At 40.8% G+C, this 16,032-nt stretch overlaps 1 protein-coding gene across 1 annotated transcript; it reads left to right on the plus strand.

Moving 5' to 3' along the window:
- The first annotated feature begins 1,446 nt into the window (after nt 1-1,446).
- Nucleotides 1,447-15,826, plus strand: LOC101858030 (50S ribosomal protein L20). Its single transcript, XM_005098868.3, has 5 exons — nt 1,447-1,747; nt 8,396-8,506; nt 11,013-11,090; nt 14,066-14,131; nt 15,571-15,826. Exons 1-5 carry the CDS (start codon nt 1,652-1,654, stop codon nt 15,694-15,696), a joined length of 477 nt encoding a protein of 158 aa, XP_005098925.1. The 5' UTR covers nt 1,447-1,651; the 3' UTR covers nt 15,697-15,826.
- Nucleotides 15,827-16,032: the final 206 nt, after the last annotated feature.

Raw genomic sequence — 16,032 nt, forward strand, 5'->3', positions numbered from 1 at the left:
TAAACGTGACTTATGGCATGCCCACGTTCGAAAGTCAGAAACATGTCAATGATTACAATGGTTGGGTTCATTCTAGAGCCAAGGAATTACAATTGTGTCCACTTAAACAGAAGACGTTTAATTCGAAAATATCGGTAAACGGAGAAAAAAATAAAATCCCCGTGCTTCATTTTCTTATCTGTGCAAGCTCCCTTAATATTCTTAACGGAAAACCCGGCTAAGCCGAAGGAAATCCGACAGTTCCGTAGATTTAGGTTCAAGAAGACTCCACTGTAGATCGTGACATCCTGTTTCAGTTGTCTGAAACAACCTGGCGTTTTGTAATAATAATAGGCCTCAGGCCTAGGTGTAGAGTTTATCGGCAACCAGATCGTGATACCGGCGCCAGTAGTGGGGCGGTGGGCTTCGCTGTCACACGCCGGAAACCGGAGTTCGATTCCCGAGTGGAGATCCGAGGGATTTGTATGGATTTTCTCGATCACCTACATTCAACATGATAACTTTTGAGAGGGGGCGGGGGTTAATCTTCAGTCTCAAAGATCCCCCACCCTCTGTATTCTCGATCTGGGCTCAATTTTCTGTATAGCAGTTCATCATATTACGAATTTCGGATGCTGAAATTAAGGACCTATTAAACGAGAGACAAACACCGTAGCCTACCTCTAGACCACGAGAGCCCCTGATCAGGCGTATGACTGAAAATATTAAGGGGATTCGACTCAAAATTATGGATTTTGAGTTTTAGGTATTTTTAGCTTCTTCAGCCTCTCTTATACTATCATTAGAACCCCCCCCCCCCTAAAAAAACCACCTATTTGTTCCCATACCAGGCATGTTTGTCAATACCATTTCCTCACAAAGTCAATCTTTTATTTTCCTTTATCGACCGTTTTCTCAAAACGCGGGTTTTCTATACTTTTTGAATAACTTCACCATTTTTCTTCCAATTTTTATATAATTTTCTCAGAATGAAAAGAAAATGTAGATCTAAAACTAAAACTTTTTTCGTTGAATTTTTTAAATGTGGAATAAATTTTTGTTGGTGGTGTCTGGAGTGTGGATTTTCACAGATTTTTCGCAAACTTGAATAATACCTCAGGAAAAAATTCATTAAAAATTTTCTAATTCGTTTAAGAAAACTTTAACTGAAAAATTTGTAGATTTAATGTACGCTAACTTGCCCTGCATCCATGGAAACGAAACTTATGTCTCAAATTTGATAGCTGATTTTTTCAGACCCTTTACTATGTTTGTTATATTTGTGAAATTTGGTAAAATGTGATCCACTAATAAGCGAGCGCAGCCTTAAGCTGTAGCGAGCGCTGTAAAACCTCTTCTAAAACTAACTGAACTGGCATTGTCTTCTTCTGTACTCAGTGTACTGCTATCTACGTTAACTACATTGTTTGTAAGAGTAACTTGATGTTGATATTATAGGTCTATAGCAGCAATAGCAGTACAATACCAAGTGTATTGTTTTCTATGGTGGTCGTGTGTGTGTTTCCGAGTTTCAGTGTCAAGGAAAAGGCAAAAGGTTAGCCGGTTACGGTTAGAAGAGCTTGGACGGACACGAACGGATCAGGGTCTAGTGGACTCACCAGATAGGGCAGGGGCTCTGAAGCTTCAGTTTTATCTTGACAAAGAGTGAAACATGGTGTTTCTTACGAGACATCTTTTATACCGACGCTTTTATCAGCCTCACCATGATCGCTCTTGGAAAAAAGAAATGCAGAACAGACTCACATGGGTAAGGCTCAGTTTTAATTATAATAGAGTCTAGATCTAGAATCTAGATTTCTAGATCTAGATCTTAACCTGGAGTAGATCTAGATCTCAGCCATGGCCCTTCTGAGCTCTTCTTAGTCTTCTTGTTCCCCTCAATATTATTACGAAGTCGGAAGTGTATACAGACCCGGTAACCGGGAACAAAGTCACGAAGTATACAGACCCGGTAGGGGAACTCTTTTGTGATTTCGGAAAGTTTCTGCACCCATACCCGGTAGAGAGAGAGAGTAGGCCCTATGTGTGTGTGTGTGTCTGAGGAGAGAGAAAGAGAGAGGGAGAGGACGGGGTAAAGAACAGGGGGAAATGCTAGCAAATATATCACGTGCCCCTGTTGACAGGAGGGAAAGAGAGAAAGATAGAGTGAGAAAATAGGTGGGGGGGGGGGGGAAGAGAGAGATAAACCAAGAGAAGGAGAAGGCGAGTGATACACACAGAGAAGAGAGGGAGAGAGAGAGAGGGGGGGTCAGGCAGAAAAAGAGGGAAGAGAGGCAGAGAAATAGAGAGGGTGACTGCTCGATTGAAATTACGACATTGCTACTCTTTTCTTCAAATTGTCTCGTGATTCCTCCAACTCTAAAACAGAGGAAAAACAATCGTTCATTGAAAAGACATCCACAATCTTCATTTGGATCTAGATCTAGATCTAGGCCCCGAAACTAGATATGATGTATGTCTGTCTAGATCTAGACCTAAGCCGTTAGATCTAGAAGAACCTAAGTCTACCTAGAGCCAGGAGGGCGCTGAAACTTTCCGAAATCATCAAGTCAAGAGATTTCCCCTACCGGGTCTGTATACTTTGTGACTTTGTTCCCATTTACCGGGTCTGTATACATTCCCATATTATTATATAAATCAAAATCGATTTGATCTAGACCTGATATTCAACTTCAAATTCGTTGTGGTAAAGTTTATTAGATCTAGATCTACAGAGTCTCAAGATTCTTACATTCTTAACTAATTACTATAGTAAGGCCTAGATCTAGATCTACATCTAGATTCTAGGGCGCTTTTTCGGTAGTTCCCACCCCACAATTGTTAATCGCCGGTTTTGGCCTCAAGAGTAGGGGGGTTTCAGGGGGGGCAAGAAGTAACAAAAATATGGTGGGGGTTTCAGGGGGGCATGCCCCCCTGAATTTTACCATAATTTAATGTTTTGCAGTTAGGTTTGATATCTTAGCTTGCCGCGAATCAAACGTATAGATCAAGATGTAGGCTCAAATAAGGGGGGGTGGGAACTACCGAAAAAGCACCGATTCTAGTATGGGCTGGAAAATAGGCCTACTTACTGACTTGTAGAATACAAAATGAAAATGTGTAGATCTAACAAAAGTAGAGAAAGATCAAGTAGAAATGACACAAAAATAGGCCAACTCTAACTTAACTATAAAAGTGTCTTTAAGTAAGCTACACAAAAGAAAACAGGAGGGACAGATATCCCCAAATTTTTTCTCTGACAAAAAAGTAAATTAAATGGACTAGATCTAGATCTAGATATATTCTAGATCTAGATCTCTAAGTCACATTGGTGCAGTGGAGGCCTACAGAGATGGATAAAAATATTTACTGAATTATTTGTGTGTATGTATTATATATTTTAGTGGTAACCAGTCATTTCGTCACTCTGTCATCTTGTCACACCCCAATTATGTGTGATGAAATGACTTCACTCAGAGATGGTACTTAACAAGTAGAGTTGGGGCGAGCGGACGGACGGGTTCGTTACTCGCGGACTCAGTAAGAGCGAGCGGGTAACGGACGGCCATGAGACTAATGAGAGCGAACTGCGAACCTCAAGATAGTTCGTTTTTTTGTGTCCGCTCAACAATTTGACTCTCTCAACGAGCGGACTGCGGACCTCAAGCCTCAAGTCAGTTCGTTTTTTGGGTCCGCTCCACAATTTTATTCACTGGGGGGGCGGGTAAATGGACGAACTCTAGCAGACGAGATACTTGACGCGAGGTTAGGCCCACAGTCTATTGTTTGTTAATTAGGCCTCATGTTTCAAGCCACTAGCGGTGCCACAGGGAGTGAAAGAGGCTGGTGACGTAGTACTATGTGTGTAACCTTTCACCTCGTGTGTGGGCACACTGTGTGCGTTCCAATTATCGCAAAGGCTGGGGGGGGAGGGAGGAGAAATTTCCGCCATGAACGCTGAGCTTCAATGTGAGGCAGGAGTGTGATTTTTTAATTATTTTTTTTTTGAAGGGGGAGGGGGGTTGTAAGTTGTATGCAATGGAAGGAGTCGCTCCCGTCGGTCCGTCCGTCTGCCCGCTCGAATGCATGGAGTCTCTCGGTCCGCCCGTCCGCTCGCTATCTTAGCGAACTGTTGTCTCTGTCCGATATGTAGCGAGTAGCGAACTACTCTTCACAAGCGGACGGTTTGTTACCCGTCCGCTGGTTTGCAGGTAGTGCCAGCGAGTAGTTCGTTACTCGCGGACGCTAATTTTGCGAGCCCGACCCAACCCTAATAACAAGATGGTTCACTCAGCCAAAAAAGTGTCCACGGAAGTCAGCGCAATGGCTCAGATGGTGCTGCAGTCTTTGTTTTGAAGCTCTCTTTCGTTTCTCCAGAAGGAGAATAGGAATAGCAACCCCCTTGCGTGCGCAGATCGACTGCTGTTCATCAGCTGTTCAGGTTCGTTCAGTGTGGAGTTTTAGGTTTTTTAATTTTAATGAACTCTCGCCTCTCATTCTAAAGTCAAATTGAACGAAGAAAACAGTCGCCTCCTCCTTCAAAAGAGGTTTTTTGTCAGCATAACCATTTTAAAATAAAAGCGTTCTTCCAAAATTTGAATTCTTATTTATTAAAAAACTTATTAGTTTCACTTTGATTTTTTTAACACATTACTCCCTAAGGGTCTGGACGGGAAGTCATTGTTAGATCCTAAGCAAGGGGAAGGACCCCACCTCCCGTGAATACAAGTGTTTAAAAAACACATTTAAAAAAAACTTAACAAATTCCCAAAATCCTGAAAAAATAAAAGTTAAAAAGAAAACTGAAAGTAGTTTAAGAAAAATATAACTTTTTAAGTATGCGCAAACTGTTGGAAATGTTTTAACTTTAGTTCAATCGGGATGTCCGACCGTCACTCTCACTCTCAGCCTCGCGGTCAGACCCTAGATCTAAATTCTAGATTTTCTACTTCTGATCAATCGGAATCGCCCCAAACTCTTGCTACGTTTTCATCAAAAACTGAGCCATCTGATTTGTTATATTCTTGTTTTTGCTCAAATCCATCGTTATTTCCGTTTTCGAACTCAAGCGATCGCATTTCGATCAGCTCTAATTCTAAAACTACTGGCCCGAAAAATTTAGTTTCAGTATCAAACGAAAGAAGAAACTTTTTGCAATAAACTATGCCAATCAAAATCACGGCCCCAGACGAGACTTCGTTTCTAAAGAGGCTAGGTCAGCGCGGCCGAGTCAGGGTGGAGTGCGTAAGGGAATTCCCGGGCGAGTTAGGGTGTAATGTAGTAACACAAGTAGATTAACTTTGTTTGCAAAGGGTGCATATTTCGTCCTTCTAAACACGTACTCGCGTAAGCCACATCTGACCTGAAATCGAGTTATACCAATCTCACAATTCCCTTTGTCCAATACTACATCCACTGAAAAGATTGTAGGAATCGAGCAATAAACAGCTGAGATATAGTCGATTCCAGTTTGAACGTATCCCACTTGCCCACAAAAAGATACAGCACGTACTAACACACTGTTAGTTACGCTAGTGCGTTACGAACACTTTTGACCCATTGTTATTCTTTTATTATACGGACTTGTGGCAAAAAAACATTGTGCAGTGCTTCTAGAGAGCAGGAAGACAAGCTAAACTACACATGTGAGCAGTGTGCTTTGTGTGAGACAGTGAATGGCGAAGACTCCACTTGTAGAAGTCCCTTTTTACTCGTCCTTTGTTTACAAATGGGATTCAGCTCCGAATAACCTCTCTTTTTTTAACATGTAACCCTACTGTTCAAACTCTGATTGACATTCAGAACCCTGGTGAAGTCTTAAACTCACAGACTGCAGAAAATCATGGGTGTCCTACTGCCACTGAGAACTGTGAGGGACAAATAGATACACGTATGTGCTTCAAGGACACTGATATGCTTAGTGAGGCAGACAGTGATGAAATGTCAGTGTGTGACTACGACTCAGATATCGATCCGGAATTCAGTCCTGGAATATGCGAGGTCAGAAGCTTCAATGCTGAAGTATGGGCGGCTTGTCCTGATTGTGAAATCCTTCTTTGCTTTGATCATTTCAATGAAGAGATTGCGTGTGTTCAACATGGGAAAGGCACAAGAAGGTTAAAGGGGGAAAAAAACGTGTAAAAGCTGTAGGTAGGTCCTCAAAGTATTAAGTTTCCCGCAGGTGTGAATGTGAACACTGATGCTCCCGATCAGTTTCAGACAAAGAAAACAGTCATTGATGAGGGGGGAGGAAGAATGCAAAGATCAGTTCCCGAGCAGTACACAGTGGAGGGAAGTGAGAAAGAAGTTAGAAAGGAAAAGAAACTCAGATCAAACAAACAGAAGGAAGCCAAAATGAAGAGGGATTTGGGACAAGAGTACAAGCATGAAGACAAAAAAGACTATGCCCGCCAAACACATAAAAGCAAGATGTAAAGGAGACACATGTGCAAAGCAGAAGAAATAATGCTAAAAAATTACTGACTAACAGAGGCAAGCCTTTTTTTTTACTCGTATCACCCCCTTGGAGATCTAAGAATGAAACGGGAGTTTATTGTGAGCCATGTCAAATGCTGTAAAACAAAGAGGAAATACCCTGAAGGCGAATCACGAAGAAGTAATACCAGACATTACATGCTTACAGTTCAGGAGAGTTTTGTTCCAGTCTGCAAATTGTTTTTCTTTAACACTTTGGGCATTTTAGAACAGAGCGCCAGAACGGCATTGAACAAAGTTACTTCCACTGGTATAGCTGAGAAGGACAAACGAGGCGTAGACTGTCTGAGGCAGAAAGAGAAAGAGATGCATTTGTGCGCGGCTATTTGGCGCCACAATGGAATAGTGAAAATCGCCCGAATCTTTAAACATCTCTCCTGCAAAACTAACAAAATGTGGCTTACGCTAGTACAATCGAACCTGTGTAAGACGGAATCGCAAAGGAGCCAGAAAAAAATTCCATCTTAGACAGGGAAATTTAGGGGGAGATGGAATGGGGGGGGGGGGGTTCAAAGGCCCAGCCGGAGGGATCAAGGGTCGCTTGTCTAATCGGCAAGCAGTGGTCAAAACTTCACACCTCTCAATTGCTGTCCTGTCTGATAATGACATGCGTCAGTCTTACTTATTCAATTACCACCAGTGCTTGCCTTTCATAGGACCACTGTTTGACCTATTAAAAACAGAAACGTTTGAACATCTCCTTTGCTTCCACCCTTAACCCCACCCACCGCTGTAACAAGCACTGTCAACCAGTGCCACCCATCGCTGCCACCATGTAACAACGATTCAAGGAACTTTTATGTAGGCTGGCATACGATCAGGGTGGCAGGCATTGGTCGATCTAATTTCACATCTCTGGCTACCCAAGAAAGTTTCCATAGTGGTTCGCTACTCGAGCACTCTCCCAGGCACTTGTGAGATTTCACACCCACACCACCCTGACTTTCTGCATCGCTCAGGGCTCACATGATGGGGCAACATATACCCCCAAATTGCACCCCTTCTCCCCTTCCTCGCTGGCGGAATCAAACTTGCGAGTTTTGTTTCAAATTAGGGCTGAGCGGGCAAAGCTTTTTCCGTCTTAGACAGGTGAAGCTCTCGGAAGGGAGCGGATTTTTCTTTCCGTTTCCGTGTTGAACAGGTTTCTGTTTTATACAGGTAATTAAAGAGGAATATATCAAGGGGGGAGCGGGGAGATTCCGTGAAGATAAGTTTCCGTTTTACACAGGTTTCCGTTAAGGCAGGTTCGACTGTACGTGTTTTGAGAGACAATTTGCAAAGAGGGAGCCACCGAATTTTGAGGACACTTTTTTAATTGGCTCAAAGAGAGGAGTGAACCCTCTTGTTATGTAGACTCTTTGCTTCGCTTTTATATAGATTTATATCTCTGCAAAATTGTTTATGCTAGTAGAGTTTTGAAGGATCAGCCTAAAGCTTTTTTTAAAGTTATATGAATGTAAATAAAATCTTTGTCCAAACTGTTCCATAGTTAGTTGTTTAAATTGTTTGAATAAGGCAAAAACAATGTTTGGTAAAGAGTTAAGTACAGCTTTATTTTTTTAAGTAAGGGTCTAGCTTTTAGCTTACCAATCACACCTTTCATTATGAATGGTGTAGCTGATCAGGTAGGCACAACTCGCACATCCGCCGCCCCGCCCTCCCGTCCTACCACACACAGCCCCAACCCTCCTTCAAAAATCGTGATTTGTGATTGCCACAACCATGCGCGTTTGATGTTTGCAAGTGTTCTACGAAAGGACCGTCTCCATTCAACCTTGTGAAATTGGGGTGTGACGAGATGTCTGTGACGTCTTGACTGCACCGGTGTGGCGAAATGACCGTGTGTCGAAACGACTGGTATTCATTTTAGTGGTGGTGAGATTCATCTTTTTCACTTTCTTCAAATTCTTTTGTCTTGCAGCATTTTTATGGCAGAAGGAGAAACTGTTACGCCTTACAGAAAGATGCTATCAGGAGGTCTCTCAGATTTGCAACAGTTGTCCGTTCTTCACGAAGGAGACACGTGAACTATGTAAGTTTTTGTGTTGTAAAAGTTTGTTGTTTTTTATTCTTGGAATTGTTTACCATTTTTTGTTCGATTCATATTTCTTAAACTTTTAACATGAATTGTTTCTAAACTTACCTGTCACGGCAGCCTTTATCCCTGCATTTATGTATTAAACATTTATATTATTTTCCTGTTATTTCATTTTAGAGAAGAGTCAGGTAACTTTGCCAGGAGGGGAAATTCGCCACCTGTCCCCCCCCCTACCAATTTAGAATGGGAACAATCCGACCTGCCAAGGAAGAATTTAAGTGTCAAGTTACTTGAGACTAGAAACAAATTCTGTCTATTGATCTACCAATCAGAAAAATTAATTGTTATGACAAAGAATAATCGCGGTGTTTTATGCATGGCATGCATCTTCACGCAAAGCTTCCGTTTCCTCCTCTCTTACCCTGTCTCTGTTGCACCTGCGCTATTTTCATCTTTCTGTGTCCTCTGCTTACTGCCGTTGCTGTACATGACTTTTTACTCAAATTGTGTTGAAACTGCTTTATTGATTAAAATATTATATTTGCTGCATTTTATTGTCGGCCGTATGCATTGTATCCCCTTTTACTGTTAAAAAAATGTGTTTGTACTGATCTACACCTTGTCAGGTAAATTTGCCTCTATTGTCGGGGAACTTCGCCACACAGGTCTATTGGTTTTCCATTTGTTGTTTTACTTATTAGATTTACCACTTTTATTATAGGGAAAACAAGCAAATGAATCAATAACAAGTATACTTAAACTTTATAAAGTGAATGGGAGAAAGCTGTTTAAGGTGGACAAAGCTGCTCTGGGGCAGCCTGAGAATTTGTGTTCCCAGAAAACCTCTTGCCGACCATGTTTCTGGTAGATCTACTTTTGGGATGAGGGCTGGGAGGGAGAGAAATAAAATTGTTGACAAAGTGATTGCAGTTGCAAAAAATGTAGGTTTCCCTTTAACGAAAGATCAGTTTTTATGTTTATTGAATAATCTAATGAAATAAGATGATCTCCCAGTATGGCGAATTTCTCCTCAAGGACTGGCGAAGTTCCCCGATATGGTGGCGAAGTTCCCCGTCACTACTTCCACTTGAAAAAAGAACGAAGCAGCTGAAGTACGACTAGCAAGTAAACCAATCAGAGGACTATCTGCATTTTCATCATTGGCTACGAAAAGTTGCAGACGAAAAGGGTCATGTACGTTGAGCATAAAGAGGGTGTAGGCTTGTTTTGTTGCGAGCTAACTGAGAGTGGCGAAGTTACCCGACTTTACTCTATCTATGTGCCTTTGTGTGTGAATGCTGCCTGTGTTTCTATGCTTTTTATAGGTTACTAATATGTGTGTCTTGAAAAGCACACAATGAGCATTGAAATTATGGAAATTATGCGCTTTATAAAAATGTCATGTTATTATTTCATATGGTATATTATGATCAAATTTCATGAGGGTTTGACTTCATTGGAGTCCCCATGAGTTCATGGGTGACCTCTTTGCTGTTTTCCTTCTCTCAGACTTGCCTGGGGTATGCACAGTTTTTACTTCGTCCTCGATCCGATCCCGATAATTTATTGTCATGTTTAGGCCTGTGGACTCCATAAATGGAAGCTGGTTTTAAAACTGAACAAAACTAATTAGAGAACAGCTGTAAATCAAAATAAAATAAAAGCCCTGATTGTTTTTTGTTCTATGAGAGCAACTTCTCTAAAGTAAGGAAAACCATGCTATACTAAATAATATTTGGCGGTTCCACTGACTTTGGTTTAATCAGACTCCACTGTAGATTGATCTGGACACAACTGCTACACATTTCCTGAAACAGTCTATCCTATCACAATTGCTTTCGTTCCATCAGATCATTCTATTTCTGAACAGCCCTCTTCACTTCCCTCAAGAGTTTTCTCAGTTTGTAACACACTTCATGAAGCTAGTATATTGGTTCTTTACATGTTTTTTTTTCTGGGATGTCTTTTGATGTACGGAAATAGTTTCAACTACTATTATTTCTGTAAAAAAAAAATTTTCAATTTTTTTACACCCCAATCAATAAAATTTAGATTATTTGGATACGGGTTTCAACCCTACCTGTCAGGGCCAACCCAAGGTGAGAGGGATAGAGCATCCAAGCAGAAAGACTTGAGATGCCTGATAAAAGTTCTCTTCATATATGATAATCGAACTTGGGTTCATCCGCATGGGATGACAGAACTATACCACAAACACCAGTATTTCTGTCTTATAAAAGCAAACTAGAATAAGAATGGGAAAAGACAAGAAGTAATTTTCTTGCGTTATTGTTTTATTATTATTAACACACTAAAATAAGATATACTGAAATAAACTTTCATGGTTGGGAATGATTCACAGTTCCCCCAAGAAGCTAATTTTTTCATAATCTAATTTTTTTTTTTATATAGCCTACATGTATATACATTTTATTAGTCTATGTGTTTGTACACAGTGCTATGATTATGTTCAGTTTTCTCATTGTCCTTCCTGCCTCAGATATTCTCTGATCGGATCGCTGCAGGATGTGCCCAACACGGCGTGCAGTACTCCTCTTTCATGAGGTCTCTCTACGAGGTAATGACATCTTTCTTGCTGCTGTCTCTTTTACCATCGCACTTTTTAATGTGAACGATGTTCAAGTCCTGATACAATTGAACTTATACAATGGAATCCTGTTATAACGAGAGGGAGGGGACCGGTGCCATATGTCCGTTATAGCAGGATTCTCATTATACGGGATCCAGTAATAAATTCAAGGGAAATAGTAAAGCAGGCCTAATCTATGAGTCTAGTTTTCGGTTTATTTCTTTTTGTAATCTCTCCTGAAGATATTTTGGTTCAACATGACCTTTAAGTCTTACTTGATCAGAAGTCAAATCAGGTTTCTTTCTCTAGCACTAGCAATGTTGACAGCTCGGCGTAGGCGTTCAGAAAGAAAGTTCTCTAGGCTAACTCGCCCGCTGTGTTTTCCCCCACCCCACCACACCCTGTGGTGCGTTCCGTCTGCGTGTGCACAATGGGAACATACCGCACCCCGCCCACGTCACACATTCGCTTCGTCCATCACAGTACAGCACTATGACCTCTCCATCCCCGCATCGGAGAAGTGCGAGGCATGGTAGGCCTAGATAATCTAGACCAGACTGGCCTATCACACGATACGTTCTGCTTGTCTGTGTGTGCCACACCCTCCCCACTCATTCGATCCGCCCTTCAGTGTTGGCACACGTGGGCTCTCCCATTTTTTGTTTCGAAAGATAACCAACAAGTTTCTCAACTGGCGAGGTTTTACATGAATAAATGGCCTATGCGCTGTGCACAGCAGCAGCAATATTCCGCTATAACCGACTCGCGAGTTTGTCTGCTTGCGTTATAGCGGTATTTTTTTTACAAAGATAAAGAAGGGGAAAAAACGTGGTTTTAGAAAAGTGTCTTTATAACAGACTTCTCGTTATTTTAGGACTCGTTATAAGTGGATTCCGCTGTAGTTTGGTGGGCATTGGTATCATAAGTTAAAGGCTTTTCTGAAATTGATATTGTATTTTCGGTTGTCACTCCCTCCCTCCCTCCCCCCAAACCTTTAATATTTGACTAGCTGAGGCTTTAACTCGTTCTGGCCTAGAACAGTGCATCAATCAGTTGATCACATATGGGGTTCACATATTGCCCAATATACGTTTTTAATGTTACAAAAATTTTAGACCATTCAAGAGATCCTGTTACAATATTTGCCTTCATTTAAAAAAAATTTTTTTTTTTTTTTTTTTTGGGGGGGGGTTCTCAGTAGTTTGCATTATGTACAGTCAAACCTCGTTGTACCGCCCCCTGTTGCGCCTTTACACCGCCATCCGCCTCAGTTGTACAGTCCTTAAATTAAATACTATAAATTTACCCTGTTGTACCAGCAATGAGCTGACCACCAGAAGTACACAGTACACACTAGGCTACGCACAGTGTACAGCACATCTGCTCGGTGGTTGCTTGACAATCTTTCATGCCCAAGTCTATGAGCTAGGTGTAGTTCTAGATTAAACGCTTTTCGCCTATGTGCTCCCTCCCTGCCCATCCCACCCACCTACCCCTGTCTTGTAGTTTTCAGGCAATATGGATAGCTTTACAGTGATGTAGTGTGTGGCAAGCAAACACAATACAATGTGTAATGTAGAAGAGTACAATAATGAAAATAAAACGTGATTTTGTAATTCAGCGTCAAATTTCGCTCCCCGTGTGAATCCGACTAAATTTGATGCGCTGATTATGAAAATGCTATTCTATTTAAAGCCTTGGTCAGTATAACATAAGAAAAATTTAATTAAATTTTTAAGCCTCCTGGTATCAGCCCAATAACTTACAGGCTGACGAATGCCTGTGGGGATTTTATTTAGCGAGGACTCATGCTCAAGTCTAAGAGACAGATGGAATGGAGGTAACTCATTACTTCATCTAGTGACTGGTGAACAAGTTCCCTTGACTTTGGGCAGTTGGTGCTACATGTACATGTATTTAACCGAGGACATGAAAACTTTGTTGTGCCGCCGGCCCGGCTGTACCGCAAATGTCATGCTAGTCCCGAGGTAGACGGTATAACGGGATTTGACCTATAGTTTTATCTCACAGTCTTTTATTTGACATGCAACAGTATCACAGCACTTGTAGAACTGGCTGGCAGATTTAGGATTGGCTGTCATAATATAAGGTTGTACCTCTTGGGTGCAGTCCGGTTAGAGGGTCAGGGAGTTTTAAATTAATGACATGTTCTTGTTTGACAAGAGTAAAATGATGTTTCAAGCTTTGTCCTAAAGTAAATTTTGTATTAGATCTATATATATGTGAGGCATCGTGGTGAAATCAGGCACATGTCAAAAGAATGAAATCAAAGAAGTCGGCATCTTTTTGGCCAATGGGCAATTTTGTTCTAATTTTCTTTTTTTGTCTCAACACTTTTTATGTTCATTTAAAAACACATTTCTGTGTGGATTTTATTGAAAAACATTGGTGGCATGCACAAAAAAATTTAAATTTTTAATTTCCAAGGACTCTTAGCCAATGGAATTTTCCAAACTTTGGCAGCCATTTTCTTGATAGTTTTACCTTTGAAACCTGGCAACCCTGACCTCCTTCAATCGCAAATATCTCGACTTCTATTCAACATGGATCAAAATTATTTTTCACCAAAAAGAAGGCAAATTTAACAGGCTTTAAGATGATACCAATAAACTCATATGCCCAAAAATTGACGAGAGCCTGATTCCACCATGTCGTGACACATATTTTTAATTAAAAGTCTAATAATGCAGTTATCCATATAACACAGTGAGTAAACCACTTGCTGTGGGTGGTTGGTGGGTGCTCTGATCTGGTTTGCTGGTTCTTTCCTATCAAACATCTGTCATCCTTATCTCTCCCCTTCTTTTTTATGTTTTTTATTCTGTTGTAATGCTTCTAATCTTCAGCACTTATATGACTTAATTGTGTTGCAAGTGCTATAAAATGCTTACTAAGTCTAAACTATGCCACATGCTCGTCACTCTTTTTTGTCTTTATTTCAGAATAATATCGCTATTGATAAAAAAGTTCTGTCATCATTGGCAGTTTATGAACCTCGGACATTTCAGGTAAGCTCTATTTCTACTTACTATAAAATTGGACACCCCATATTTTTTTTTTATAATACTCTACATCCCTTCTTTCCCCCTCCCCCAACAGACACTCTCAGTTATTATAATAGATTTTTACATTTTCTTTTAAGAGTATTTTCAGAGGGAAGTTGATTATCGTGATGTTTGTTCTGTGAACTAGCAGGAAAGAAAGAGCGTCAAATTATCCCTTTGTGTATTACAGTGGAACTTGGATTTAACGAGCTCGGATTCAACGAGATGAGATAGATTCCCCGTTTTTTTTCTTCTTTAAAATCAATAAAAATAACCTGGATTCAACGAGCACTTAAATCAGCGAGCTCGGATTCAACGAGGTCGCTTCCAGGGTGAACTGCCCCCGCAGATGTGGCTTCGCTCATTTTTCTCCCAGAACGAACTTTATCTATTCCCGGAAACCATCCATTGCAACTGCATCGTGAACCATTATTCACTTACCCGATTGCATGGGACCAATCAGTGGCCTTTTTTTTCATACCAACACATGCGTTGTTGGCTCACGCACATGTCTACTCTGGCGTGTGTCGGAGTCGGATGGGCGGCCTGCACACATTGACTGTGTGTGTGAGTGTCGGGGAGGTAGGGGGGCGCACTAGCGATCTGGGCGTTGAACGTCGCAGATACAAACGCGTCACTGTCTTTTTTCCCCTCGGCAACTGATCATTATTACAATGATAAACTTGTCTTGACGAAGACCTTCGTAATGAATTGTGCGCTTGTCTATGAAATCAAAAGTTGCCGTTATGTTAGGATCTACACAGCAACACAACTTTGTGGTAAACAATCGAGATGACACAGGAATGCATTTGAACGAATCGGTCTTTTTCTTTTACACAGCTCATAAAATGCGGGCATTTCAGGCACTGTTTGTGACTTCTCTATATTACTTGCTCAGTGCCTGTAATTATCTACACAAAACCTCATGTTTGCTATAGCGAACACTCGGATTCAACGAGATTTTAGGTCAGGCCCGGCGACCTCGTTGAATCCGAGTTCCACTGTACTACATAAGTGAATTGTATAGAATTGCATGATTTGTAAAAGTAGGTGGGTGGTAGAAAACAATTAATAGGTACTTATTTTTTACTTTCTCTCTTTTGTTTCTGCCTGTCTGTTTCACCTTTTCACAGCATTAAATGACCATTATAAAGAAGTGTAAGATTAGAGTATTTTGTTCATAATGTTCACCTTTGGTGGGGTGTGTTTCTAAAATGATTGACAATTGATCTAATTACTGTTATATTTTATTTGTTATTACATTCTAGTGATCGTCTCACTCACTTGTCCCCCCTCCTCACACTAAGCGATTTTTCACATGAATACAATGCACCATTTTTATGCCATACGTTTAGGTCAACTTTGTTGACATATGACAGCCTGAACATCTGTCTGCTCTACAGAGTTTGTGTGAGTTTGTCAAGAAGCAACACACTGAGAAAGTGTATGCAGGACTGGCAGCAAGTGTTGAACCTACACCAAGTGGAATTGTGACAAGAGAAATGGTTGACAAAGTGTATAAGTCATGATACTGCATTATTTTGAATGGTTTTGTATGTTTGCTTATGGAAGGTATGAGCATTGCAGAAATCAGGAGTTATAGGCTACATTTCAATCAGGATTGTGTTGGAGAAAGAATGGCCTGTGTTGTGTGACTGATTAATTAATTTTTTTTTGGGTTGTTCTCTTCGAGTGAGTACTGGTGGATAGCATTAGTATGGAATGTGAATGTTCGTATTGTTCATAATGAATGTATAATGTATGAAGTTTGTAGAAACTTTGTAGTGCAAACAGTCTTGACATTAGAGGGTTAGGGGTTGGGTTTATTGATTTTCAAATCTTTTGTGTTTTTTTGTTGTTATGGG

This window comes from Aplysia californica, unplaced genomic scaffold, assembly GCF_000002075.1.
Source record: "Aplysia californica isolate F4 #8 unplaced genomic scaffold, AplCal3.0 scaffold00195, whole genome shotgun sequence".
Taxonomy (NCBI): Eukaryota; Metazoa; Mollusca; class Gastropoda; order Aplysiida; family Aplysiidae; genus Aplysia; species Aplysia californica.

Bases quoted from the DNA above. Each gene is read 5' to 3' on its own strand.
- LOC101858030 (XM_005098868.3), top strand. From the start codon at position 1,652: ATGGTGTTTCTTACGAGACATCTTTTATACCGACGCTTTTATCAGCCT. The intron at 1,748-8,395 runs GTAAGGCTCAGT...TTTGTCTTGCAG, and splicing joins TGCAGAACAGACTCACATGG to CATTTTTATGGCAGAAGGAG. The intron at 8,507-11,012 runs GTAAGTTTTTGT...TTCCTGCCTCAG, and splicing joins GAAGGAGACACGTGAACTAT to ATATTCTCTGATCGGATCGC.